The sequence below is a fragment of the Larimichthys crocea genome, chromosome III (genome assembly GCF_000972845.2).
Source record: "Larimichthys crocea isolate SSNF chromosome III, L_crocea_2.0, whole genome shotgun sequence".
Lineage (NCBI taxonomy): Eukaryota > Metazoa > Chordata > Actinopteri > Sciaenidae > Larimichthys > Larimichthys crocea.
Window position 1 is genome coordinate 1,873,227 of NC_040013.1, and position 25,790 is coordinate 1,899,016.

The 25,790-nt window shown below is 44.6% G+C and overlaps 1 protein-coding gene across 1 annotated transcript; it reads left to right on the forward strand.

The window, feature by feature from the left end:
- Window positions 1-995: 995 nt before the first annotated feature.
- Window positions 996-25,413, forward strand: mfsd3 (major facilitator superfamily domain containing 3). The gene is made up of 6 exons (XM_027277993.1): window positions 996-1,138; window positions 3,442-4,233; window positions 13,496-13,643; window positions 19,297-19,397; window positions 21,656-21,765; window positions 24,479-25,413. Exons 2-6 carry the CDS (start codon window positions 3,534-3,536, stop codon window positions 24,683-24,685), a joined length of 1,266 nt encoding a protein of 421 aa, XP_027133794.1. The 5' UTR covers window positions 996-1,138; window positions 3,442-3,533; the 3' UTR covers window positions 24,686-25,413.
- The last annotated feature ends 377 nt before the right edge of the window (window positions 25,414-25,790 follow it).

Consider the following 25,790-nt stretch of genomic DNA (forward strand, 5'->3'; position numbering starts at 1 on the left):
CTTATCTTACCTTTTTTTTGATTTTTGCATATAAAACACATGAAGAGTTTATAATATATGATACTTATAAATGTTATAAATTAAACTACAGCTGGTTCTTCAACCAAAGTCATTTTTCATGATTTCAACTTCACAGATATAAGCTGCTTTTCATTTTTTTTAGTATTTTCATAATTACGTTTTCCTAAATAACTTAAATTTGAGGTTAAGGTTTCACTTTGGGTAATTAAATCTAACTGTGTAAATGTTAAGTGACACATGTCACTGAGGATGAGTTTGATTTCTTTAGTCCTGTTTTCAATAAAATAAAAATGTTTTTAGAGAAAATTTTGATTTTCAAATACTTTCCACAATTATATGGCAACAATTTATTATTATATATTATTATTACTATTAATTTAGCAACTTTTCAAGTCATTTAGAGCAATAAAAACACATTAATCTTTGTTCTGTCATGTCTAAGTAATACTTATAGTACATTTCTCTGATTATACTTACATATTTTTACTCCAGTAACATTTTCAATGCAGGACTTTTACTCAGAACAGTGTTTTTAGAGTATGCAGTATTAGAATCACTTTATTAGCCAGGTGTGTGTACACACACGAGGAATTTGTTTACTGTACATGTATAGACATACAGTTTAACAGGCGCACATATATGTGCATGAATATAGATATGTGTGTCTATTTATAGACACTGACAGAGTAAAGGACTGGTGTACATGAGGTAGGTGGATACACAGTATATACATACCCATGTACAACTACATGAGGATAAATAAATAACTTATAATAAACAGGTTTATTTAAATAAAGGGATTTTAGTGTGATTGGGGGGATAGGGTTGCCAGGTTGTGTAATAAAATGTGTTCCCTGTATTATGTTGCAGTAATTAACATTAATTAATGACAGTAATTAAAGATAACAGACAGAGCAGGCACTGTGGGTGTTATTATATTACATTAGACCCCCCCCCTGATCTGCAGAAGGGGGACAGCTGTCACAGGACCTGGCAACCTCTCACAGCTCCTCCACTATAAACAAGCGGAGCAACGTGCTAACGAGCTAACAGGCTAACCTCCTCCTCCTCCTCCTCCTCAGCACCTCCTCCTCAGCACCTCCTCACCTCCTCCTAAGTACGTGTTTAAGATTCATAACTACCTGTTTCACTGCAGCACGCGGACTCGCTGTCACGCGCCGCTGTGACGTGTTTTTAAAGCTGCTTAGCTTAGCTTAGCATCACGGCTAGGCTAGGCTAGGCTAGGCTAGGCTAGGCTAGGCTAGGCTAGGCTAGCTCAGCAGTTTAAATGTCAGTTTAAAGTCACGTGCGTGTTCTGGTGTGAATGAAACGACGAGCGCACGTGAGACAGCTGACTCATTAAACATGTGTGTGTGTGTGTGTGTGTGTGTGTGTGTGTGTGCTAACATTAGCCTGGAGTCATAGAGGGTAGTGTCCTTTTAAGGCTCCTTAAAAGGGTTAGGACTGCAGCGATAATAACAACAGCAACAATAATAATAATGATACATTTTATTTCATAAAAGATGAAGATACAGTCACATCTCCCTTGATGAAAACTCTGTCTGTCTCTCTCTCTCTCTGTCTCTCTCTCTCTCTGTCTGTCTGTCTGTCTCTCTCTCTCACTCTCTGCCTGTCTCTCTCTCTCTCTCTCTGTCTGTCTGCCTGTCTCTCTCTGTCTGTCTCTCTCTCTGTCTGTCTGTCTCTCTCTCTCTCTCTCTCTCTGTCTCTCTCTCTCTGTCTCTCTCTCTCTCTGTCTGTCTGTCTCTCTCTCTCCATCTGTAAACATACCTGTCTCATTAATGCATGTTACCTGTTAAAGGTTTTTTTGTGGGTGTCACTCCCTGTACAGATTGTAATGATTGTGACTTTGTGACTTTGTGACTTTGTGACTACACAAATAAAATCTGATTTGATTCATAGGCTCCTTTCTGTCACCTGTGAATAAAGTGGGGAGGGGACAGTCAGGTGGATGGAGGAGGAAGATCTGAGGGAGCCAGTGTAGCTGCTGCAGGACAGGAGTGATGTGGTGGATGGAAGAGGGTTCTGGTGATGATGCATGGACCAGTTGGAGCTTATGGGGAGATTTGTGGGTGAGGCCAAGGAGGAGGGAGGTGACGAGGCTATGAACCAGGCTGGCAGTGGAATGAGGAGTAAGGAGGGACGGAGGCAGCTGTAGGTGGAAACAGGCGGACCGGGTGATGTTGTCGATGTTGCCGAGATGGAGCGATAGAGAAACTGTCGGTTTTGGTGCCAATGAGGAAAACCTCAGCGTTGTCACTGTTCAGTTTAAGAAGAGTTGATTTTATTTCTGTCAAGCAGTCAGTAAGGGATGTCTCATGTCTCCTCTCATGTCTCCTCTCATGTCTCCTACCTGTCTCCTCTCATGTCTCCTGCATGTCTCCTGCATGTCTCCTCTCATGTCTCCTCTCATGTCTCCTCTCATGTCTCGTCTCATGTCTCCTACATGTCTCCTCTCATGTCTCCTACATGTCTCCTCTCATGTCTCCTCTCATGCCTCCTACATGTCTCCTCTTATGTCTCCTCTCATGTCTCCTACATGTCTCCTCTCATGTCTCCTCTCATGTCTCCTCTCATGCCTCCTCTCATGTCTCCTCTCATGTCTCCTCTCATGTCTCCTACATGTCTCCTCTCATGTCTCCTCTCATGTCTCCTCTCATGTCTCCTCTCATGTCTCCTCTCATGTCTCCTCTCATGTCTCCTCTCATGTCTCCTCTCATGTCTCCTCTCATGTCTCCTCTCATGTCTCCTCTCATGTCTCCTCTCATGTCTCCTCTCATGTCTCCTCTCATGTCTCCTCTCATGTCTCCTCTCATGTCTCCTCTCATGTCTCCTCTCATGTCTCCTCTCATGTCTCCTCTCATGTCTCCTCTCATGTCTCCTACATGTCTCCTCTCATGTCTCCTCTCATGTCTCCTCTCATGTCTCCTCTCATGTCTCCTCTCATGTCTCCTACATGTCTCCTCTCATGTCTCCTCTCATGTCTCCTCTCATGTCTCCTCTCATGTCTCCTCTCATGTCTCCTCTCATGTCTCCTCTCATGTCTCCTCTCATGTCTCCTCTCATGTCTCCTCTCATGTCTCCTCTCATGTCTCCTCTCATGTCTCCTCTCATGTCTCCTCTCATGTCTCCTCTCATGTCTCCTCTCATGTCTCCTCTCATGTCTCCTCTCATGTCTCCTCTCATGTCTCCTCTCATGCCTCCTCTCATGTCTCCTCTCATGTCTCCTCTCATGCCTCCTCTCATGTCTCCTCTCATGTCTCCTCTCATGTCTCCTACATGTCTCCTACATGTCTCCTAAATGTCTCCTCTCATGTCTCCTCTCATGTCTCCTCTCATGTCTCCTACAGCCTTTGTTATAAGTCCTTCTGAAGCTCACACTCTTCTGTCTCTGTGTTTCAGGTCACCTGGTTCACCTGTCTGTCCATTTGTCCCCCCTCACAGCCTGATATTACAGACAATGCCCTGACCGATGGACCAAAAAAAGGTAGATCATGAATGACAAACTAGTCTTCCTGGGCCTGCTGTACTTCGTCCAGGGCATCCCCTACGGTCTCCAGTCCTCCCTGCTTCCTGTCTACCTGCGTGGAGCCGGTCACTCCCTCACCCGCATCGGCTTCACCAAGGTCCTCTACTTCCCCTGGGTCCTCAAAGTGCTCTGGGCTCCTCTGGTGGACCGGGTTGGCACCAAGCGTCGCTGGCTGGTGGGGACCGTCTCTGGGCTGGCTCTGACATGCCTCTCCAGCGCCACCCTGGCTCCAGAAGCACATATCTGGGGGGTAGCGGGAACTCTGTTGGCCATGAACAGCCTGGCATCCGTCCAGGATATCGCTGTAGACGGGGCGGCGGTGGGGTTGCTGAAAGGTCGCGGGGAGCTGGGGCTCGGCAACACGGCCCAAGTCGTGGGCTATAAAGCCGGGTCTGTGTTTGCGGGAGGCGGGCTGCTGGCTGTGATCGACGTGGCGGGATGGAGCTGGATGTTCATGCTGCTGACGTTCGTGTACGCAGGCGTGGCCCTGTTCGTGTGGGGGGCCCCCGTGCTGGACGATGAGAGCGTGAGGGGCCAGCAGCCGGACGGCAGCAGGAGGGGAGGGCAGGGAGCTGACGCCGTGAGGCCGTGGAGGGTGTGGAGGAAGCTGCTGGCCGTGCCCGGCACGCCATGGACCGTCCTGTATGTGCTGACATACAAACTGGGTGAGTCTGATATAAAGTTTCAAACAGTTTAATCCCACCGTGGTAAATATCAACCAGGTCCCCAGCAGCAGCTGATATCAGTGCCTAGTCCAGCAGCAGTCAGCCCAGAACCAGAACCAGAACCAGCAGCAGCTGCTATCACTGCCTAGTCCAGCAGCAGTCAGTCCAGCTCGGCGTCTGTCTTTCAGCCTTTTATTTCACCAAGCTCTCACCAACCACTAAAAGTCAGTCCCACATTTACTCTTGTCCGGCGGCTTCTTGCTCGCTCACTCTCTCCTTTTCTCTTCTTAGCTTCCTCCGTCAGCGTCCTCTTCACTCTCTTCTCCTCTGCCATTACGTCCATAGAGGCCGCTCGGCCCCGGGGCCTGTAATCCTCTTCTTCTTCTTCTTCTTCTTCTTTCTCCTGGTGGTTCAAACCTCCTGTGCTACAAACACTATCACTCTCTCGGTGCGCTGAGCTCACAGTCCAGGCAGCCCGGCTAACGAACTGAGCTAACATTAGCTAACAGCAGCTACAGTTGGCAGCAGTTTACTTCACTGTCCAGGAAACTCTGTAAATCACAGAGAGACTCCAGCAGGACAAATTCTTGCTCGCTCACTCTCTTCTTTTCTCTTCTTAGCTTCCTCCGTCAGCGTCCTCTTCACTCTCTTCTCCTCTGCCATTATGTCCATAGAGGCTGCTGAGCCCCAAGGCCTGTAAACCTCCTCCTGTTCTTCTTCTTCTTCCTGGTGGTCCAAACCTCCTGTGGTACAAACACTAACACTCGCCCGGTCTCTGAGCTCTAACAAACTGAGCTAACAGCAGCTACAGCTGTCAGCAGTTTACTTCACTGTCCATCATAAACTCTGTAAATCACAGAGAGTTGAGGCGGAGCAGCCGGAGGACATCAGAGGGAAAACCAGAAAACATTTCCTCCATAAAATATGATCCAGTTTCACCAGAATCAGTGAAATAGTTGCTGCTGTGTGACTTAGTGCCGTAAAGCGTTACGTACTTCTCCCGACCCGGAGCCCAAAGTTACATAGTGTGAGAACAGACGTACGAATGACAGAGACACCGTTCAGCTGATCACAGGTCAGTGTGGATCACAGACGTTAGATTAGGAGAGCAGAGTTATAACATGTGGCTTTGTGGCGTCCACACAAATTTTACAGACTATTCTGGCCACGATAACTGTCCTGTTAAAATCTAATCAATCAGATATATACAAAAATATTCAGTTTCTAATGATATAAAACAGAAAAAAGCAGCAAGTCCACACATTAAAGAGGCTGGAACCAGAGAGTGGACATTTAGTTTTTATTGATAAATGACGATCAACTATCAAAATGGCTTCAGATTCATATAACCGACTAATCTTTGCACCTTTAATGCTCGATTAGTTGTTGTTGTTGCTCACGGTGATGCTGTTTGTTTTGTCAACTTAAAGATAATTCAGTTTGCTGTCACAGTGGACTAAAGCAAGCAGAAAGTATGTATAACTGAGAGGCTCGAATCAGAGAAATCAGAACATATTCACTTAGATTCATCGACTTGAGTTCAGATCATCACCGACCAGAGAGAACAAGCATGAACTGGAGTGTTCCAGCACATCAGTCTATAAACTGGAGACCAGTTCATCAGAGAGAAGCCTTGAAAAGGCTGGTTCTTGTTTGTGGTGCTGAGAACTTTTCTGAACTCACCACTAGATGTCTCTGTCGGTGCGTCCATGAGGACCGAGTGCGTGGAAGAAGTTGTGTAAGTTTGTTGTGTCTCAGCAGCGGATCTTGTGTATATACATTTAAATAAAAACACAAACACGGAGCCTGCTGGAGATAAAACGTCACATTTTAATGCAGCAGTTGTAAAAAAATATAAAGTTAAGTCACTTGAACACAAGCACAGCGTTCGTTTGAGTTCACAGTTTGAACCAGTTTGTCCCAAAAAGAAAAATTTTAAAGTTTTTGGATCAGTGTGTGTGTGTGTGTGTGTGTGTGTGGGAGAGAGAGAGTTGATATGAGTTTGGTGTTTGGTAGCAGAAGGGGATTATGTAAGGATTAGGAGTGTCTTTGTGTCTGTACACAAACTCAAATGTAAGACGGTGCATCACGCATCATCTGTGTGTTTACGTGTGTGTGTGTGTGTGTGTGTGTGTGCGTGCGTGTGGGTGGTGGGAATATAATTGTCTCCTCACATTTGCATAGTCTTTACTCGTGTATGTGCTTGAAAATCTTTTGTTTTTAAATCACGTGTGTGTGTGTGAGAGAGTGTTAAGGGTGGCTCGGTAATCGGATGAACACTGCTAGACTAAATATGAAGGCCGGCTGGACCCCGTTAATCTGTCTAGGGAGTAAACCCCCCCGCTCCTAACACTCTCCCTGTCACACACACACACACACACACACACACACACACACACCGTCTGATGCTCATGATTACAACAGGAGTTACTCAAAGTGTTTTCCGTGTCCGGAGATTAGTGTCGTCCCTCGTTAGCACTTTCTCGTCGAGGTACTCGAAGTATTTCTCACCTTAAGAAAATAAATCGTTGTGTAATATTCCGTATCAGGTCTGGATGTGCTGCTGTGATCGCCTGTGTGAGACAGTATTGTTTTTGTTCAAGGGGTGTTTGTGTGAGAGACCACCACCAACAACAAGCGCAGACTCCCTCTCCCTCATCTATCCTTAATGAACTCAGAGTTTGTCCAATCACAGGGAGCCTCGTGTCTGAACTGTGACCCCCGGTGCCATCTGAGGCCACAGGCATGATGGGAGGACTGTCTGGGTTAGACCGGGACTGGGACTGGGACGGGGAAGGGGGAGGAAAGTAGGTGGAAGTCCTGGAAAGAGACAAAGTTTCCAGTTGGATATAAAAGGTTTTGATGAAGCCTGTTGTTGTTGTTGTCGTGGAGACACAAACTCCCGTGCTCGAATGTGAAGCTGCTAAAATATAATGCAACAACGTTATTCTACCTCCAGGTTAACACTTCAGCTGCTCTGAATTAAGACCCTTCATACTGTAAAGTGACGCTGCACATCAGAGCGGGTTGTTTTTTTAAAGTCGGCAGCCTCGTTTGTTTTGACAAGAGATGTGAGTGATGGTGAAAAGAGGCGGATCCTGATGGTGTCTTCCTCTGGGAACTGACCAGGTGGACGGAGGAATGGATGGATGAACACAAAAAAAGAAAGGCTTTGTCCCACAACACTCCCCTTTAATGACAGTTCGTAGTAAAAGAGAGATATGAGATATTTTAACAATAAACATGAAAATTCACCGGAAAATTAACAACACTTAAAAAAACACAGAAATAATTAAGATTGGATTAAGATAGATTTAAATGAGCCCAATCATCTTCTGCAAAAAGTTTATCTGTGATCGCTCAGTAAAATCGTCTCTACTTTACGGGAACTAGCGTTGCAGTGAAGAACAGATTTCACCGTATTAACTTGGCTACACCGAACCTACAATTAACGAGTAACGAGTTCAGAGTTTGACTTTGAGGGAAAGTGAACCAGCAGACTTTTCTGGATGCTCAAAGACACTTTACACGGCGAAAACATCGAAGCAGTAAAAGCATCATACATCCAAAAAATGTGTGTTTTTGTCGGTGGGTAAGTCAGTCAGAAAGTCTTAACACCTGCATAATAGATGTCCTCACAAATAAACAAGATGCTCATGTGATATTATACCGTTATGATGCGTTATAATCATCTATAATCCATCAAACATCAAAATCTATAATCGTTGCAGCATGTTTACCTTTCACTTGAGTTTTATTGAGGCCTTGTCTTGAGCTTACGAGGGTAAAGTGAAGCAGTACAATAAAATACAATAAAATATATTGTGCCATTAATTAATTGATTAAAAGCAAATGCAGGATTGATATTAGTCTACAGTTTCAGAGACGTGGCTGGGCGAGGTGATGGGAGATGAAGGGAGAAGAGTGGAAGAGTGGGAATGAGAGAAACTTGAGTTTTCCTGCAGGGAGGAGGGAGGCTGAAGGAGGCGGATGAATTAATGAACATCCACCACATGGTGCCCGGAGAGAGGAAGAGAGCACTTGTCCATGCAGAGACACAGAGGCTCCAAGATCTGTCTGCAAGTCTTACATCAAGAGCTAAATCCAAATCCAAAGTCGATTCTGTGTCTTAACGGATCAGTTTGGAGGATTTGGTGACACCTAGTGGTGAGGTTGCAGATCGTAGCCAACTGAATATCCATCGACTCAGAGGAGAAACTAGCATGCCTGCAAAGAACATGGCGGTTTAACATGTGGAAGAGGTTTCAGGTGATTATACACTAATGAAAACATGCATGTTATATTACATTTCTAGATATTCCCCTAAATCTGACACGCCGGATCTTTTAAATGATCAGAAACCAGCAGTAATCTTTATTTTGGATCCCCAATAAGACAACAAAATGACAAGAAAATAAGCAAAAATATAATATTAGACATAATGTGTTCTATACTCATGACAAAAACAGTATATATTTAGTTATTTTTCTAGTTTTCTAGATGTTTTATTTAAATAACTTTAGACTAGGTTTTAGACGTTGATCGTTTATGAATATCAGCACGGAAAGAGCGATGAAGAACGAATCTGAAAGGTGTTTTTTCAGCAGCAAGTGACCAAACTACATCATTCATAACAGAGAAACACATGCAGCACATTTCTTTTTAAATAGTGACGCCCTTCGCCGTCATGTGATCGCTCTGATCAGACGGAGGCGGTGAATGAATCTGGTTTCAGTGACCTGCTCAGCTCTGATTGATCCGCCTGTTTTGTTTGTGTACTTAAATATAAATAACTGATGTTAGAAAACACACAGTAGCTCATTAAATTAATTATTATAAAGTGTTTCAGACTTTTGGTAGTGTGTTGAGACTCTTGCACAGATTGCACCTTCAACTTTAACTTTTTTGTCCACTGCTCAAACTGGCTGGTGAATGTTTAAATGTTTCCAGTCACTCGGTAAATTACCGTTGTTTCGTGGGTTGGTCTAGCCACTTGTGCACATTTTTCCAGCATTTGTAAACTAAATTTACGACTTTTTTTGTCCAACAAACTAACATATACGACTAAATAGGTGTTTGTATTCGCTTTAAGACCGTCAGTAGACTTTAACATTATAGAAAATGAAACGCAGTGAACCCAGTAACCTTGCAGGATCGCGGCAAAGACTCGTGCTGTGCGTGTGAATATGTCAGTAGACTAACATGGATATTATAAAAGTGTGTGCAGACAGTCTGTTTAGTCTTGTTTGCAGAGACGCTCAAAGGTGTGCCGTGCTCAAATAAGTTGTACCATGCTCCCTGCAGGCAGCGATGATGTTGTTCTGCCGGAGGACTGCGTGTCCTCGGTGATCTCTGCTGCTCTGCCAGCTCTTTTGTCTAAGCTGCAGCGTGGATGTCGGGATTTGACCCCGCTGTCCTCATCGACCTCTGACACTCACCCTAATCCCTCTCTGATCCCACCACCCAACCCCCTTCTGCCATGCATACATACATTTATACTCATGGCCATGGATGTGAAGTGTAGACAACAGCCAAGATTAGAGAGATACTGTCTGTGTTTAATCACAATTAAAAAAGATGTTCGGACATTTACTCTTGTCTTTTGCTTTCCTGATAAATAAGCTTCAGTCTGTGTTTTTCTGCTGTAAATCACCTGATGTCTTATGAAATCCACTAAACGAATGTGTCAGTTAATAAATTAATTTTAAACGCCTAAAGCTTTGTGTGTAAACTTCAGTAATTATCCATAACATTGAATATTCATAACTAAAGTAAACAGCTATTACAGTGTCTAGAGGTGAAGAAGAACAAAAAGGGCCTAGAGGCAGTGAGAACATGTCAGTTTAACAACACACATACACCGATGAAAACAGAGTTATGGATGTTATATGTAATAAAAGAGAGTCGCCTAAATCCGACACAGCGGACCTTTTGTTGTCGAGAGTAACATCTGAACCAATGACAGTATAAAATATGGACAGTGTATGGTGCCAACAGAAACTATTAAAGGTCCAGTGTGTGTGTGTGTGTGTGTTTTCATCAGCGTATAACCACCTGAAAATGAGAATCGTTTTGTTTTTGTTACCTTAAAATCATCAAGTCCTCTCCTCCAGAGTCTGGCATGTTGAACCGCCACGTTTCTACTCCTTGCCTACTACTACTACAACAAAAGCGAGAACTAAAACGCAGAAATCTGTGACGTGAAATCACCGAAACTCCTCGATCTTCATCTTTAAATATGATTTCAAGGCCTTTTCATAGTAAATCATTTTATTTACTTTCGATATCTTGGACGCCGCTATAGTTGTCTAGTAAATAATCGCTGTTGCCTTTTTCCAACCTTCAAGAAAACACAAGAAACAAAAGCAAGAACTAAAACACAGAAATCTGTGACGTGGAATATGATTTTTATTTCATTCCTTTCGACATCTTGGACGCCGCCGCAGTTGCTTACAAGTCTCGTAAATACTCGCTGCTGTCGTGAAGCACCTTTTGAACGCTGAGGACGAATCAAACATCCCTCTCTTCCTCTCTTCCTCCTCTGTCTGTCACTCCGTGTTACGTTGCGCTGTCTGTCTCTGATGTAAACACAAACACAGAGTTTTCTTTGAGCCTGCCATCCCTGCTCTGTTTCCTCTTCACTAACCTCCTAACAATGTCTCTGTTCATCTGCCTCCCTTCCTCCTCCTCCTCCTCCTCCTCCTCCATCCCTGCTGCTCTCCTTTCTCTCCACTCATCTTTTATGATTATTTCCTCCTCTCTTCTCCTCTCTTGCCCTTCTTCACCTCCTGCCCTCGCTCCTCTGTGTTTCTTTCTTTCCTTATCGTTTCTCTCGTTATCACCGACTTTCTCGTAATCCTCCACTCGCTCATCCTCTCCCCCCTTTGCTCTCGTTCCCCCCCCTTCACTCTGCTTGTTTAATCTTTGCGGATGTCTAATGAAATCCCTGCTGAAATGGACAATTGTTGCTTTGAGAATATTTATAGAAAGGAATAATCAGCCTGGTTGTGTTTGTCTGCACGCCCTCCCCTCCCCACCCCGACCCGCCGCCCCCCCAGCCCTCCTCTTTAAAGAAATAATTAGTTGAAGGCAGGACTGTGAAAGCTCCGAGCTTTGAGCTGAACAACAGGCAGACAGGATCGAGAGCACAGAACCACGGGTAAACAAGACCAGGCATCACGCGCCGCCGCCGCTGCCAATGTTTACTTTATTATGACTAATATGCTTACCGCACGGCTCGAAACAGTTCAGCACGGAGGATGACAGAGATTAAAATGTGAATAATGCACAGAGAGGGTGTAAGTGTATCAGACCGGATCCCTCTGTGTGTGTGCGCGGTGGTAATAATGTAATGTGATATATTATAAAGGTTTAAAGTCCGCCGCAGATAATCCGCAGTTTCACGTCGTGATTTGTTAAATCTAAAATGTTTCAGATTTCTTCATCTCTTAATTTCAGAAACTAGTTTTTCTTCTAATGTTGCTGCCACGTTTTTACCTTCATTCGATTAAAGGATCTTTTCTTACGCGTGTTCCCGACACAGCTCACAGATTGATCACTAACCGTAAAACTCACCCCTGTGAGCTTTATTCATTTATATACAAGATGATTCTTGGGTTGTCATATCTGCGTTCTTCTGTTGGACACATGAACTTGTCGCAGTTGAGAGACTTTTACATGTTGAACTCTCACATAGCTTGTACTGCACTTTTATTATTGTTTGGACTGCTCCGTGTTTTAATATGATATATATATATATATAGTTTTAATTATATAATAATCATTTAAAAAAAGGTGTTTCTGTCAGAGATTTGCATGTTGGAAGGTCGGTACAGTTCCAGAGGGAGGAGGAGCAGCTACAGAGAAGAAGGCTCCAGGTTCGGGTGCTTGGTCCTGGGTGGTGGTGGTGGAGTCAGGAGGCCCGGTTCTGGAGGACAAAGGGTGACGTGGTCACGGGCGTGTGTGTGTGTGTGTGTGCAGTGGTCGATAGGTGACGAAGGCGTGAATCAGCAGAGGAGGAGAGTGATATAAAATATTATATAGTATAATTCATTTGTATTTGTTTTAATTGACATGTTCTTAGTTTGTGCTGCTGCCCGTCTCGTCTCTGGGTTTTTGGTTAAATCAAAAATAATCTCATTCTGCTTTATTTGAACGTTCATAAAAATTCAAATGAAGCAAATAAAAAAAGTGAAATAAAACCCTCTAAGGCATTAAAACCACTGCCAGACAGATCATCCTATTAAAACTCTTTGATACAGTGTGTACACATTCAAATAAATCCGTGTGTTACATGTTAACATGTATACTTATATTTTACATATTTCTCTGTCAGACGGGTAGATATGTTTTTGGAAAAGTGGCGTATTTAATTAACTTGAACATCGTCCCTGTCTGTGTGCACTCTGTGTATGTTTCCTGCAGTGACAGAAGTGAGAATCCACATTTTCTGCCGGGTTGTCACTCCTCTCGTTCTGCTGCTGCTGCTCTCCGTATCACTGGGAGCTTCTCAGCTTTCTCTTCTTATTATTATTTTTTATTTCATTTATTTATTTCATTTCATTTCATCTGTCTTTTCTTTCTTTTTCTCTCTCTCTTTCTCTATTTTTGTTTGTCTCCTGGCTGAGTGAGTGAGTGAGTCGTCGGTCGTGTTGCGTCGTCTTTGACAGCAGTCTGGGAGCCGAGCTGTCACTCACGCAGCTCCTTGGTCCCACTGTCTTTCTGAAGTCAGTCTCCATTAATATAATAATGGCGTATAGTCGGCGCCACTGAATATTTTACTGTAATGTTCAGCAGAACATTACCCCCACACTCGACGCCACACAGAGAAAGTCTCACCGCCTGACAGAAACTTTTTATTTTGACTGAAAGGTCTTTGCGAGGTCTGTTTCATCTGCGGAAGTTTTTGTGTTTTTGTTGTGTCTTCCTCTTTGTGCTTTAGGAAAAGTGCGAGGCCTCCGTTTGATAAAGTGACGGAGGGTATTCTTTTTCTTGTCAGGCATCTATTATTGACACTTTCCAGGAATAGGCCTAGGTGCGCTGCGTGTCGCTGCCGTATCCGTATTTGATTCTGCAGTTGTCATCTCATGAAAAGCGTGTTGTTCAGACTTGCAGCCTAAACAGTTTGCTGCATCCTCGTCGTATTTGACTGTGATTGGAAGAGGCGCGTGCATCCAGGAGGTGTCTCACATGTTTACAGTAATGCTTAGTCATAAAACTCGCAGGATTGATTGTATATTTTACTCTCTCTCCTCTCACACAGGTGAGCAGGGTGCGGTCACCATGTTTCCTCTCTTCCTGTTGGATCATCACATGACCGCCAGGGAGCTCGGCTTCTGGAACGGCGTCATCGCCATGGGCTTCTCCATCTGTGGGTCGTCTCTGGGAGGCCTGCTGCTCGCTCAGTTCAGGTAACCTTCATCAACACTGGCTTTAAAATTAAATGGGAAAGCAGAAGAAAACACCCTTAAAAGTGTGTAACACCTGTGAAAGTGCACGTTTTTTGAAACGTGTACAATACTCATTAACCTCCTGTTCTGGTTCCAACACAGGATAATCATTCGTTTTGTAGCTTCATCTCTCTCCATCTCCACGTACAGCACATACACTAGAGACAAAACAGTTCACAGTTTTACGTGACGTCACATCCCTGCAGGATCGCTGCCCGCCAGCCAAGTTAGTGAGCGACTTCCAACGCAGATCGAGTTCGTTTTAAAATAGCGGATAGTTGTTGTTCAGTCGGACGCGCTAACAGACGAGGAGACAAGTCCGGGTTGACCATGTTGAAAGAACCAAACTCTTTGACAGAATTTGAATTTAGGATGTGAAGGAATTTCTTGTCCTTCATGATCCCAAATGGGAAAATAAAAAAATACATATAACTATCTGGTGGCAGTGTACAGGATTTCTGCATCGCTCTGGGTCAGGTTTGAAATATTACGGCGAGGCGCACGTGACTAAAATATTCGTGGGTTGAATATTTAGATTATTTAGATGCCTTTGGTCCTGCGGAGTGTTCGGTGCTTGTCATGTTGGCCTCCAGGGCTCCACGCCACAGTCACATGACTGAAAACAATGAATAAAAAGACGTAAAGCTTCTCTTTGTCACGTTTAAATCCATTACTGTGACAACACTACAAGAAATACATAAAAATGGCTTTTATAATTTCCTAGTGACGTCTTCGTTTTCTTTGTTTTGTCCGAACGACATTTGAATATTCAGTTTACTGAAGAGCACAAGCAAATATTCACATTTCAGAAGCTGCAGGCTGCTCATATTTGGTGTTTTTATTCATTAAGCGACTAATTAAGCTCTAATAATCACAGGTCTTCATGGTCACAGCTGTAAAAATCATTAATAATCACAGGTCTTCATGGTCACAGCTGTAAAAATCATTGTTCTTCCGTTAAAGTAGACGGTAAGTCACAGTCGTCTGCAGCACGTGAACGTGAACTCAGACGTTACAGTATCACCACCACCATCATCTCCCTCCAAGCCTTTTGTGTACTGACTCCTTCTCTCCTGCAGCTTTCTCTATCCTTTACTTCTTTTTTGTATTGCTCTGTGTGTGTGTGTGTGTGTGTGTGTGTGTGTGTGTGTGTGTTCCTGTCTGACTGTGTGTGTGTGTGTGTGTACAGTAATTTAAGTAAACATAGCCTTGTTTGAGAGCTCAGGGACCCCCTGTGTCGGGTGTGTGGTGTGAGAACAGCATGAGCAGCAAATCCAACACACACACACACACACACACACACACACATGCACACACATGCACACACAACACTCAGGGTTTGTTTGCAGAGGCAACGTGCAACTGTAGCTGAATTAAACTCTCAGACACGAAGACGTCAGACTTCTTCCCGCGTTAGATCAGATTTATGGTGATTGGACGTGATAACCACGATCTTCACGTGCAGGTATACGCCGTTAAAAAGCTGCACACACACGTAACCTTTACACGTTTCCCCTTCAGCACATCGACTCTTTGTGCCCGACCATCGTTGCGTAAGGTTTTTTTTTTTTTTTACGTCTGCTCGTACTCGGATCACGTCATAGCAGCGTCCTGCCTGTGGCCAGTGTGATGTAATGTCTATAAATAACAACAATGCCTTCGTGGGGGGATAGTATGTTAGTTCCCACAGCGTGTATTACTGTACTCTTAACAAAGCATCCGTCCATGTGTGGATGTCGGCTAACGTTGTGCCTGATTATATCAGGATGGTTGTGGATGATGATGAAGTGCCCGTCGGTTGATGTCTCCGCGCTTTGTCACGTCAGTCTTTTTGTGTTTTCAGTCGGCTCCCACGTTTTCTCCTCTTGTAAAGTGACACTAGCAAACACGCAGCGAGCCTCCGAAGGCAACATTTTTGTTTTGTTTTCGTGAAAAGCGCTTTCAAAAGATGTCATTGTCATTCTCTTTGGCTTTGGCTCTTTCACTCTTTCTCTTCCGTCTCACTTGTAAAGGAGTCAAGTTGTAAAGGCGGTAAAATGTTCACACACTGACAAACAGTCTTCACTGCTTTCAGTTTAAATGTGTGAGAACGGCTCTTTCCTAATTTTAGAGCAACACTGTTTGGTATTTTTTATGATTGTATGTCCCACTGTGGTAAATACGTTCAGCTGTACTCGAGTATTTATTCAGATTATATTACTTACTGATGAAAAACTATCCAAACATCACCAGCAGCAGCTGATATCACTGCCTAGTCCAGCAGCAGTCAGCCCAGCTCGGCGTCTGTCTTTCAGCCTTTTATTTCACCAAGCTCTCACCAACCACTAAAAGTCAGTCCCACATTTACTCTTTACTCCGGCGTCCTCTTCACTCTCTTCTCCTCTGCCATCATGTCCATAGAAGATGCTCGGCCCCGGGGGCCTGTAAACTTCTTCTTCTTCTTCTTCTTCTTCTTCTTCTTCTTCTTGGTGGTCCAAACCTCCTGTGCTACAAACACTAACACTCTCTCGGTGCGCTGAGCTCACAGTCCAGGCAGCCCGGCTAACGAACTGAGCTAACATGAGCTAACGGCAGCTACAGTTGGCAGCAGTTTACTTCACTGTCCATCAGGAAACTCTGTAAATCACAGAGAGACTCCAGCAGGACAAATTCTTGCTCGCTCACTCTCTCCTTTTCTCTTCTTAGCTTCCTCCGTCAGCGTCCTCTTCACTCTCTTCTCCTCTGCCATCATGTCCATAGAAGCTGCTGAGCCCCAGGGCCTGTAAACCTCCTCCTGTTCTTCTTCTTCTTCCTGGTGGTCCAAACCTCCTGTGGTACAAACATTAACACTCCCCCGGTGCTCTGAGCTCTAACAGACTGAGCTAACATGAGCTAACAGCAGCTACAGCTGTCAGCAGTTTACTTCACTGTCCATCATAAACTCTGTAAATCACAGAGAGTTGAGGCGGAGCAGCCGGAGGACATCAGAGGGAAAACCAGAAAACATTTCCTCCATAAAATATGATCCAGTTTCACCAGAATCAGTGAAATAGTTGCTGCTGTGTGACTTAGTGCCGTAAAGCGTTACGTACTTCTCCCGACCCGGAGCCCAAAGTTACATAGTGTGAGAACAGATGTAGAGAACATCAGTGTGGATCCACAGGAGGTCGATTATCAGAGGAAAGTTGCTTTAATTTCACCTTGTTTGACCTCTAACAGACACTCCTCTGTGTGATACGGGTCGATACGACGGCTGATAAATCAGAGTGTGGAGATATAAACTGACAGATTTCTCCAATCTTTGTTAATTATTAGATTATATGTACCGTCCAGTGTCAGATGAACACTTCTCCCTATCCTTACCTCCACCTATCACACACTCACACACAGAGAAGGTGCTGTCCACCCCTAAAAGCTCAGTTGGAAGGTTTATCCTCCCCACCATCAGAAACGGCTGAGTGGTCAGTGAATGACCCCCTTTACAACCGCCACTGGCAACCTGAGAACATAGCTATTCTTATCTGGGCCTGGCCCGTGTGAGGTGGCAGCCAGGCAGGTTCTCTTTCTCACACACACACACACACACACACCTGCACGCACACACACACACACCTGCATGCACACACACACACACCTGCATGCACACACACACCAATCGGCATCTCTTGAGAGTGCGTGATATGAAAGGCTGTCATTGAGACGGGAAGTAAAGGAGCAGCAGAGAGAAGAATGTCTTTAGCATGTGAATGATGCAGGATTGGTTTTCCAGTAGAGAGGTAAGGAAAGGCTGGGCGGGGAGGGGAGAAGATACAGAGAAGGGGTGAGGGAGGGAGGGAGAAATAAAAAAAGGGAAACAAACAGAAGTTAGTTGATTTAAGGTCTGTGTTAGTGAACGTTTGTTGGATGTTTTATATCCTCAGAAATGCAAAGTCAAAGGTGTTCTGCTTCCCCTTGACTAAACTCAAAGGGATGAGTTGTTTCTGGGTTTTTTCTTTTTTAAAATCTGTATTCGCTCGAGCAAAAATTTAAGAAGCACATTCTCGGCGTGCTGCGACCCCCCCGCAGTTCCCTTCTGTCTTCATCAGGGGTGCTGTCAAAAATATAGATATCTGAAATTGCAGACAATAAAATAAAACATGACCACAGGTTTCAAAAGAGCCGTCTTGAAGCTCGGTGACTCTTCTGCCTCTTTGGCCAATTAAAAATATTGTCAGCAGACCTGAGGCGGAGCTGAATGACTCTAATAAGCCATCTGTAACAGCACTTTCATGTCAATCAAAGCGTCCCCGCTCTTAATCCTGCATAACTTTAAGCCTTAATATAATGTGAACAGGTGAGTTGTATATAAATTCACCCTCAGTACAGTTGTCATGAACGGGGAAATTAGCTACAGAGACCAAAACTGTTTTTTGTACCAGGCTGTAAACATGTTTATTTCTGCTGTGAAGTTGGACATTTGGACATGGGGACTTATGGAGACTGACTCACTTCTGGAGCCAGCCTCAAGTGGACGTTAGAGGAACTGCTTTTTAGGATTCATGCTTTTATTAATACGAGATTGGATTACTGCACCTTGCTTTATTTTGGCCTGCACCGCCTGCAGCTGGTACAGAACGCTGCTGCCCGTCTCCTTACCGGCAAACGCAAGCGTGACCACATATCTCCTGTCCTGGCGTCGCTGCATTGGCTCCCGGTTGTTTTTAGAATAGATTTTTAAATTTTACTGTTTGTTTTTTTGAAGCTCGAGCTTCTTCATATCAACGCCAGAACTCTGAGATCCTCGAGCCAGCTGCTACTGGTCGCCCCTAAATTAAAACTAAAAACCAAAGGTGGCCGAGACTTTGTGGCCACGGCCCCTCGGCTCTGGAATGATTTCCGATCTGCCGGATCATTTGAGGTTTTTAAATTAAGTTTAATTATCTTCTAATTATCTATATCTAATTATCTTAGCATTTATCTAAACCTTTTGTAATCATGACATTATATGTATATTATTTGTATTAACCTGTAAAGCACTTTGGTCAACCTCAGTTGTTTTTAAATGTGCTTTATAAATAAAGTTTTTACCACTTGGGTCACGAGCGGTGTGTGTGTGTGTGTTGTATCATGGAGAAACTTTAAATGTTCATCGTGGACTCAAACTGTTTGTTACTCTCATGACATAAATAATTACATGCATAAAAAACATAAACAGACACACACCCAGTCCTTTTGAGTGGCAGGCGTCCTCTGAGTGATTGGCATTGTTAATCCCTGATGTGTGTGTGTCTGTGTGTGTGTTAACAGTGATTAATTATCGTCTTCATGCTGGGGATCTCCTTAGGTTATTGATTACGTCATGAACCAAACCCACAGGGGGATGATTTCCTTGCACTAACAGCGAATCAATTAGTGTCTGGGGACTTGTTTACTTACATACGTGTGTGTGTGTGTGTGTGTGTGTGTGTGTGTGTGTGTGTGTGTGTGTGTGTGTAATTGTGTGTGACATGAAAAAAAAAAAAGTCTCCAAATTTAATGACACTAGCCTTGAGCCACTGTCACCACACATCACACTGCTCATAAATAACACTCGTACCTAAAAAGTTGGTGAATGTATGTCTGATACTCGGCTTGTTTTTTGCTCGTGTCTCCTCAGCATCGGGGCTCTGATGCGACGCGTGTTCGTGTTGCGGACCATCAGCATGGTCTTCCAGAGCTCGCTACTCACCGTACTGGAACCATCACCGCTCATGAAAGGTGAGAGACGGACTGAAAGAACCACGTTTGACTGGAACCCAGTGTATGTTTGTCCTCAGGTTGATGCAGGTCCAGGTCCAGCGTCTCCAAAACTGCAGCTCTGCTTTTGATAGACTGGGTGCAACGGTTTGTTGGACGGGCGCTCTCCATCCAGGAAAGACTGTCTGAAAGTGTGCACCATCTTATCTTTACCTTGAAGATGAAGCGCTGTCCTCTTTTCAGCTCAGATCTGTTTGTTTTCTTGTTGGTAGATCCAGACGCTGTGCCCGCTCATATTGGATTTCAAAGTGTGTTTGACATATTTGACACAAAACATGGGGAGAGAGAGAGAGATAGTGAATGAGCCACAGGTTGGATTCGAACCCTGGGCCGCCGCGGTAAAGGACTGAGCCTTTTGTACATGGGGCGGATGCTCCGTCCGAGCGAAACGACACCCCTTCAAAGTGTCTTTTGAGTCACTCGGAACAAAGCCCATGTATCACCTCATCACAGGCTGGAAACGTCTTTGTCCTGTGAGCAGTTCTTACATCATTTTATGTCGGTTTAAATGTTTGGAGAACTTTTTAGGACAACAGTTTGCCGGACGGTTTCAAGTCACCCGAAAACAAAAGAGCAAACAAAGTAAGTGTAAAACCCTCTTTGTGCAGATGTTACATCACTTTAATATCTACTTACACACCTGCCAGCCGACCCGACAGTAATCACCTGACATTAGAAAAATGAACGCCGCGCACATTATGTCACGAATAGCGAGGCGTGATCGTTTTTGATTGGGTCATTGTTCCTGGTTTCAGCAAGTTTAATGCAATTTAAGATCTCGTTAACGTCCACGCTGCTCAGAAAGTATCAAGGATATAAAGAAAATCAGAGTCCGAGAATTACTTGCAAGCGGTTAAGATTTCTGACTTCCCATGCGACTCCGTTGTCTTCATACCCAAAGATCCTAACGTGAACTTGAACGTGTGTTTACACTCGGAGCTTGCACTGAACTCGCTGAACTACTTAACTTTGTTTAAGATAATACATTTTTCTTTCATAGGTGCCTTTCTGTCACCCAAGGACACCTTACAATAAATAAAGGTAAACAGCAAATAACAAAAACAAACAAAAATATGACGTGTTCCACATAAATACACAATGTACACATGACCTTAAGCCGTGCATCTATATGTACATGCATGTACATCTACAGAATAAACATAACAACATGTGGTGTGCTTATACACGATTCATGGAGAAGACCAACAGGGTCACTGCAGAAACAGCCCTGAGCCATCGAGGCGTGGACTCCACTCGACCTCTGAAGCTGTGCTGTGGCACCAAGACCTGGTAGGAACTGGTAGGACAACAGCAGCAGCAGCAGGGTGACATGTGACCTTTTGGGTTGATTGAAGACCAGGTCACGATCTGGATCATCTGAAAGGGTTTCACTGTGCAGGCTGGGAGGTCCGTCAGAGGTGAAGTAAGGCCTCAGTGGCTGAATTCACTCGTCCGTACAGTCCAGGTCGGACTCGGCGTCCGAACCTCTGTCCTGTCGTCGAATCTTTTCAGCCAGATGTTGAGTATTTTTTACAGAATACAGGTGGATGCTGCAGAGGACATTGATAGACAGGTGCTCGCTCTCTCTCTCGCTCTCGCTCTCTCTCCAGAGAGCCATTGAGTTATTAATGTCTGAATGACACATCTGATTCAGTTACACAGCCAGTCGCAAAGCTTTTGGGATTCAGATCTGCACCATTCATCTCCGACTGAGTTGTCTGTTCCCCTATCAAACCTCTCAGACTGAAAGTTGAGGCCTCCTCCACCCTCCTCCACCCTCCTTTTTTGCTTTTTTAAACCCAGAACAAAGATTTCAGTAAAAAAAAAGTTTCAGATTTTTCAATATTACATGATAACCCTCCCGCTTTCCCCGCTCTCTCCCAGTCTGATCAGTCGGTGCATCTCCAGCCTCGTCTTGTGTGTCGCTGACTGAAGCGTCTTATTCAGGAAAAACTCTGGCGGCTTGAGTGAATAATTCAGCATCAGCGGGAGTTAGAGACAGATAGGCAGGCGCTGTGGTTCCTCTGTGTTTCCCCCACCGACGCCGCTCTGCCGCTTCCCCTCAGAGGAAACACTACATGTGTTTTGGGGACGATACGGTGGGGGGATGGTGGTGAGAGACGCTGCAGCATCTCACCGTTTCCCGCTCGCTCGCTTTGACGTCTTTTCTGCCTCTTTCAGGAAAACTTCTCAGTCTGCGCTCTGTCTCCCTCCCTCAGGTATGGCCGTCCTGAGCATGAGCGTTCAACACTTCCTGGGCGGCCTCATCACCACGCTCACCTTCACGACCATGATGCACTGCACTCAGAGGGCCGAGGAAAGCATTCAGGTAACCCGGCTGCTGTTACTTAATATTAATTAATAATCTGTCGGGTCATCTCCTCCTTCCTCGCCTCCTTTCCTCTCTTCTGTCTCGGTTTGATTGTGCTGTTATATAATTTTAGGTCATTTCCTTTGGTCTGGGCCTGGAGAAGGGAACTCCACACACCTATCATCACCTATACCTGACACTTCTCATCAGCTGTTTCCACCTGGAAAATATCAGCGCCTCTATTCATCCTTGCTCCTTTTTGTCCCCCTTCTTTCCTCCTCCTTGATGACATTGTCCCACCTACTACCTCACTCTATTTCTTTGTCATTCTCCAGTCCTTTAAACCCTCTCTCTCTCTCTCTCTCGACTTTTTCTCCTCTCTCGTTCTCTCCTCTTTGACATAACTCCTTTTGTCCTCCGTCGTAAACTGGGCCATCGTTGCCTGGAGGTGATCGCTGTTCACACAGCCATCCGAGACGTCACTCAGTCAATCTCTGAAGGTGACAAATTATCATTTAAATTGCTGTCACTCTTAAAAGTGGAGACGAAGAAGCAGAAGCAGCAGCAGGCGGAGGCGCAGGGTGGAAATCACAGGCTGCAGCACAGATATCTGGATCTGGCTCCTAATAAAATAAATAACGGGAGCGAATCAATCACGACATGTGGCGATGAGAACCACGGTTCATTTGAGAGGTTCTCATGACACATATACTGTTTGCTTTTTAGTGTGTGGATCAGTGTGAGTGTGTGCACACCAGGAGCATTAGTGCATTAGTCCTCCTGTGCTGTGTGTGTGTGTGCATATGTGTGTGTTATTGAAGGTAGTGCTATCCAGTGACAGAAAGCTGATACTGTGAGTGCTTGTTAACGATCCCCAGGAGAAAGAAACCGAATCTGTTAAACAAGTTGCTCAGAATAAAGGCACTCCACTTAGCTGTGGTCACACAGGCTCTCAGAGCTCTCTACCTCGGTGTGCGGACCACAGTCGCAGTCTCAGATACTCACCACCGGTTCCTCAAACTCTCGTCCAATTCATATCGTCTCTGTGAGAAATGTTCTGTGGTTTGGTCCTAAATTACAAAGTGCAAGGAGAAGCACATGTGGCGTTTGTGTCAGCTCGGTTTTGTCTCCGTGAAATTTATTTCAGTCCATATTTATGTGACGCAAAGGCTGCAACACATCCGCGATTAATCTGTAGATTTATTTTAGTTTTGTTTCGATTATTTGACTTCAGGACGACAAAGAGATAAAATCCTCACATCGTAGATTGTCCTCTTTGATGAATCTAAAAATGATGCAGAACAGTTCACCCTAAAATCAGAAATAAATCTTTCTCCTTGTGTTATTTATCTGTCTGCATTGTTTCGGTTCGAGTTCCTCAGTTTTTAGATTTATTTATTTTCCTCCTGATTAATCTCTCGGATCTATTTCACACCACCTCATAAAAATGTTTGGCCTCCACCATCATGATAGACATTTAAATCAAGTCGACCCTGTTCAGCTGCAGGCGGCTCGCACAGGATGAATAAAAAAGATTATTCATTGTCAAGGTGGTCCTGAATGGAACCGGTTCCAGAACCAGATCTGCACTTCTCTTCCTGTTGTGAAGCAGAATTTTTGAACCATTCATTTTTACCTCCTTACTGGAAATGCACATTTTAAATGACAGTCCTGTGATCTCAAAGTTTTAACTAAAAAGGTTGTAGTAGTTTGTTAGTTGTTTCTAAATTCATTTAGTTTAAGATGTTAGTGATTTGTCCCACCACTCGCATATCACCAGCGATACTTGTGCCACAGTTTGAGAACAAAATGTTCAGGATGACGTCGGCACAAAACTAAAAGATGTTCAGTTAACAAAGCGAGTAAAAGCAACAAATTCATAGAAGAGATCGAAGTGTGGCGACGAGCGGAAAAACTCAACAGCAGTGTTTCTTTACAGAAATCATGACTCTTTCATAGTGACTCTTTTCTTTCTCACCAAACTACGTCCAACATCTCCACACAAAAACATGTAGATCTGTAAATGACACGACAGGTACGAGGTGAAAGCACCTTCAGTCCTTCATGTTTATGGATATGCAGCGGAGAGGTCTGCCACCTTTTTACAGATGAAATATTATTTTATTGCATGTAAGGATTTAAAACAATCCCGAGCCTGATGAATAAAGATGCTGGGTCGATGGTCTAGGTGTCACTAGAGTCCTTCTGTTGTGTCGGACTTACCTGCCTCACCTGATGTTGTTCTCTCGGGCGGAGGGGAGGAGGCGTGGGGAGATTAGGTAATCTCTCTCTCTCTCTCTCTCTCTCTCTGTTGAAAGCCTGAAGGCTGCTCTCTCTCTCTCTCTCTCTCTCTCTGTTGAAAGCCTGAAGGCTGGGATCAGATACTCTTCTTCGTTTGGCCTCCATCCATCGTCTCAGGCCATGATCTCACGCTTTCTCTTTCAGGCTTCCAGTCTTTCTTTTTTATTTTTCCTCTTCTATTGTTTCACACTTCTTCTTCTTCTTCTTCTTCTTCTTCTCTTGTCTGTTGTTTGGGATTATTCCGTATTACCGGTTCAAAAACTTCATGATAAGTTGTGCTACAGGAGAGGATGAAGTGTCACCTTTTCTACTTTCCCATCTACTGCTCCCTCCTTCTTACAATGTGTCTTTATTTTCCTCCCCCCGCCTTCCCGTCTCTCTGCCTCTCCTTTGACTTCCTCCTCTTACCTCTTCCTCCTCGCTCCTCCAGGCGACCCACTACAGTTTCCTGGCGACTCTGGAGGTTCTGGGGAAGCTGACGTTCAGCGCCCTGGCCGGAGGCGTGGTGGACTGGTTCGGTTTCCAAGTGGCCTTCCTCTTCTTCCTCACGCTGTCCGCCGGGACGGCCCTGCACGTGTGGACGGCCACCTTCACTGGTGCTCTCAGGGAACACCAGCTCAAAGAACAGCCCAAGTGAGATCAGGACCGGGGGGTGAAAAGGTCCTGACGTAGGGCGGCGGGGAAGTCCTCCAATCACATTAAATATAACACTCACGACTTCAGCAAATCATAAAATCTTGAATAAGTTGACTTTCTTGTTCTGCCATGTTTAAAAGGAGAAATCAGCCATGCGGTTAAGTGCTCTGCTCAAACACTGGCCTTACGTTGTGTTTCCGTTGGACAAGTCTTAATATTTACAGCGTGACAGATGAGGACTGTATCTGTGTGATGAATCGACGTGTGCTGGGCAGTCACAGCTGTTTTTTTGTTTGTTTTAATCATCTGAGCCATTTTAATGTTTTATTAAGCCAGCAATAAGAGCTGTAGCCAAAAGCAATATCGCTCCTTCCTGTCATATTGTACTGCGTGTGAATATGTTAAGTGGTTATCCTGAGTTTGTATGGTTTACAGGATCTCTACTACCTCGTATCAGCACTGTACGGCACGATACACGTGAGGTGAATGCACAGTGGCTGCAGCAGGTAGAGTAAACGCTCATTCTAAGTTAGAAACAATAGGTTTGTAGTCATCAGGGGTGGGCGGACGACATCCTGATCACACGAGCTTCCTTCTTACGAGTTACACATAACAACACACAGCAGCAGCTGATATCACTGCCTAGTCCAGCAGCAGTCAGCCCAGCTCGGCGTCTGTCTTTCAGCCTTTTATTTCACCAAGCTCTCACCAACCACTAAAAGTCAGTCCCACATTTACTCTTGTCCGGCGGCTTCTTGCTCGCTCACTCTCTCCTTTTCTCTTCTTAGCTTCCTCCGTCAGCGTCCTCTTCACTCTCTTCTCCTCTGCCATTACGTCCATAGAGGCTGCTCACCCAGCTCCGATTCAGCAAGTGCAACGACACGAGACATGCAGACGGGCGACTAATTAAAGGAAAAACCTGAATAAATGAGTGTAGAAACGTAATGAAGCCAGATGACATCCAGGTCACGATATTTTTGATGAGTATGAAAAGTTTCAGAGCACATCAGAGCTGTTCTGGCAGCACAAGGAGGCCCAACACTTTAGTAAGACACTTTATCTGAGTTTTTCCTTTAATGCGTCGCCTGTTATATCACAATATCACG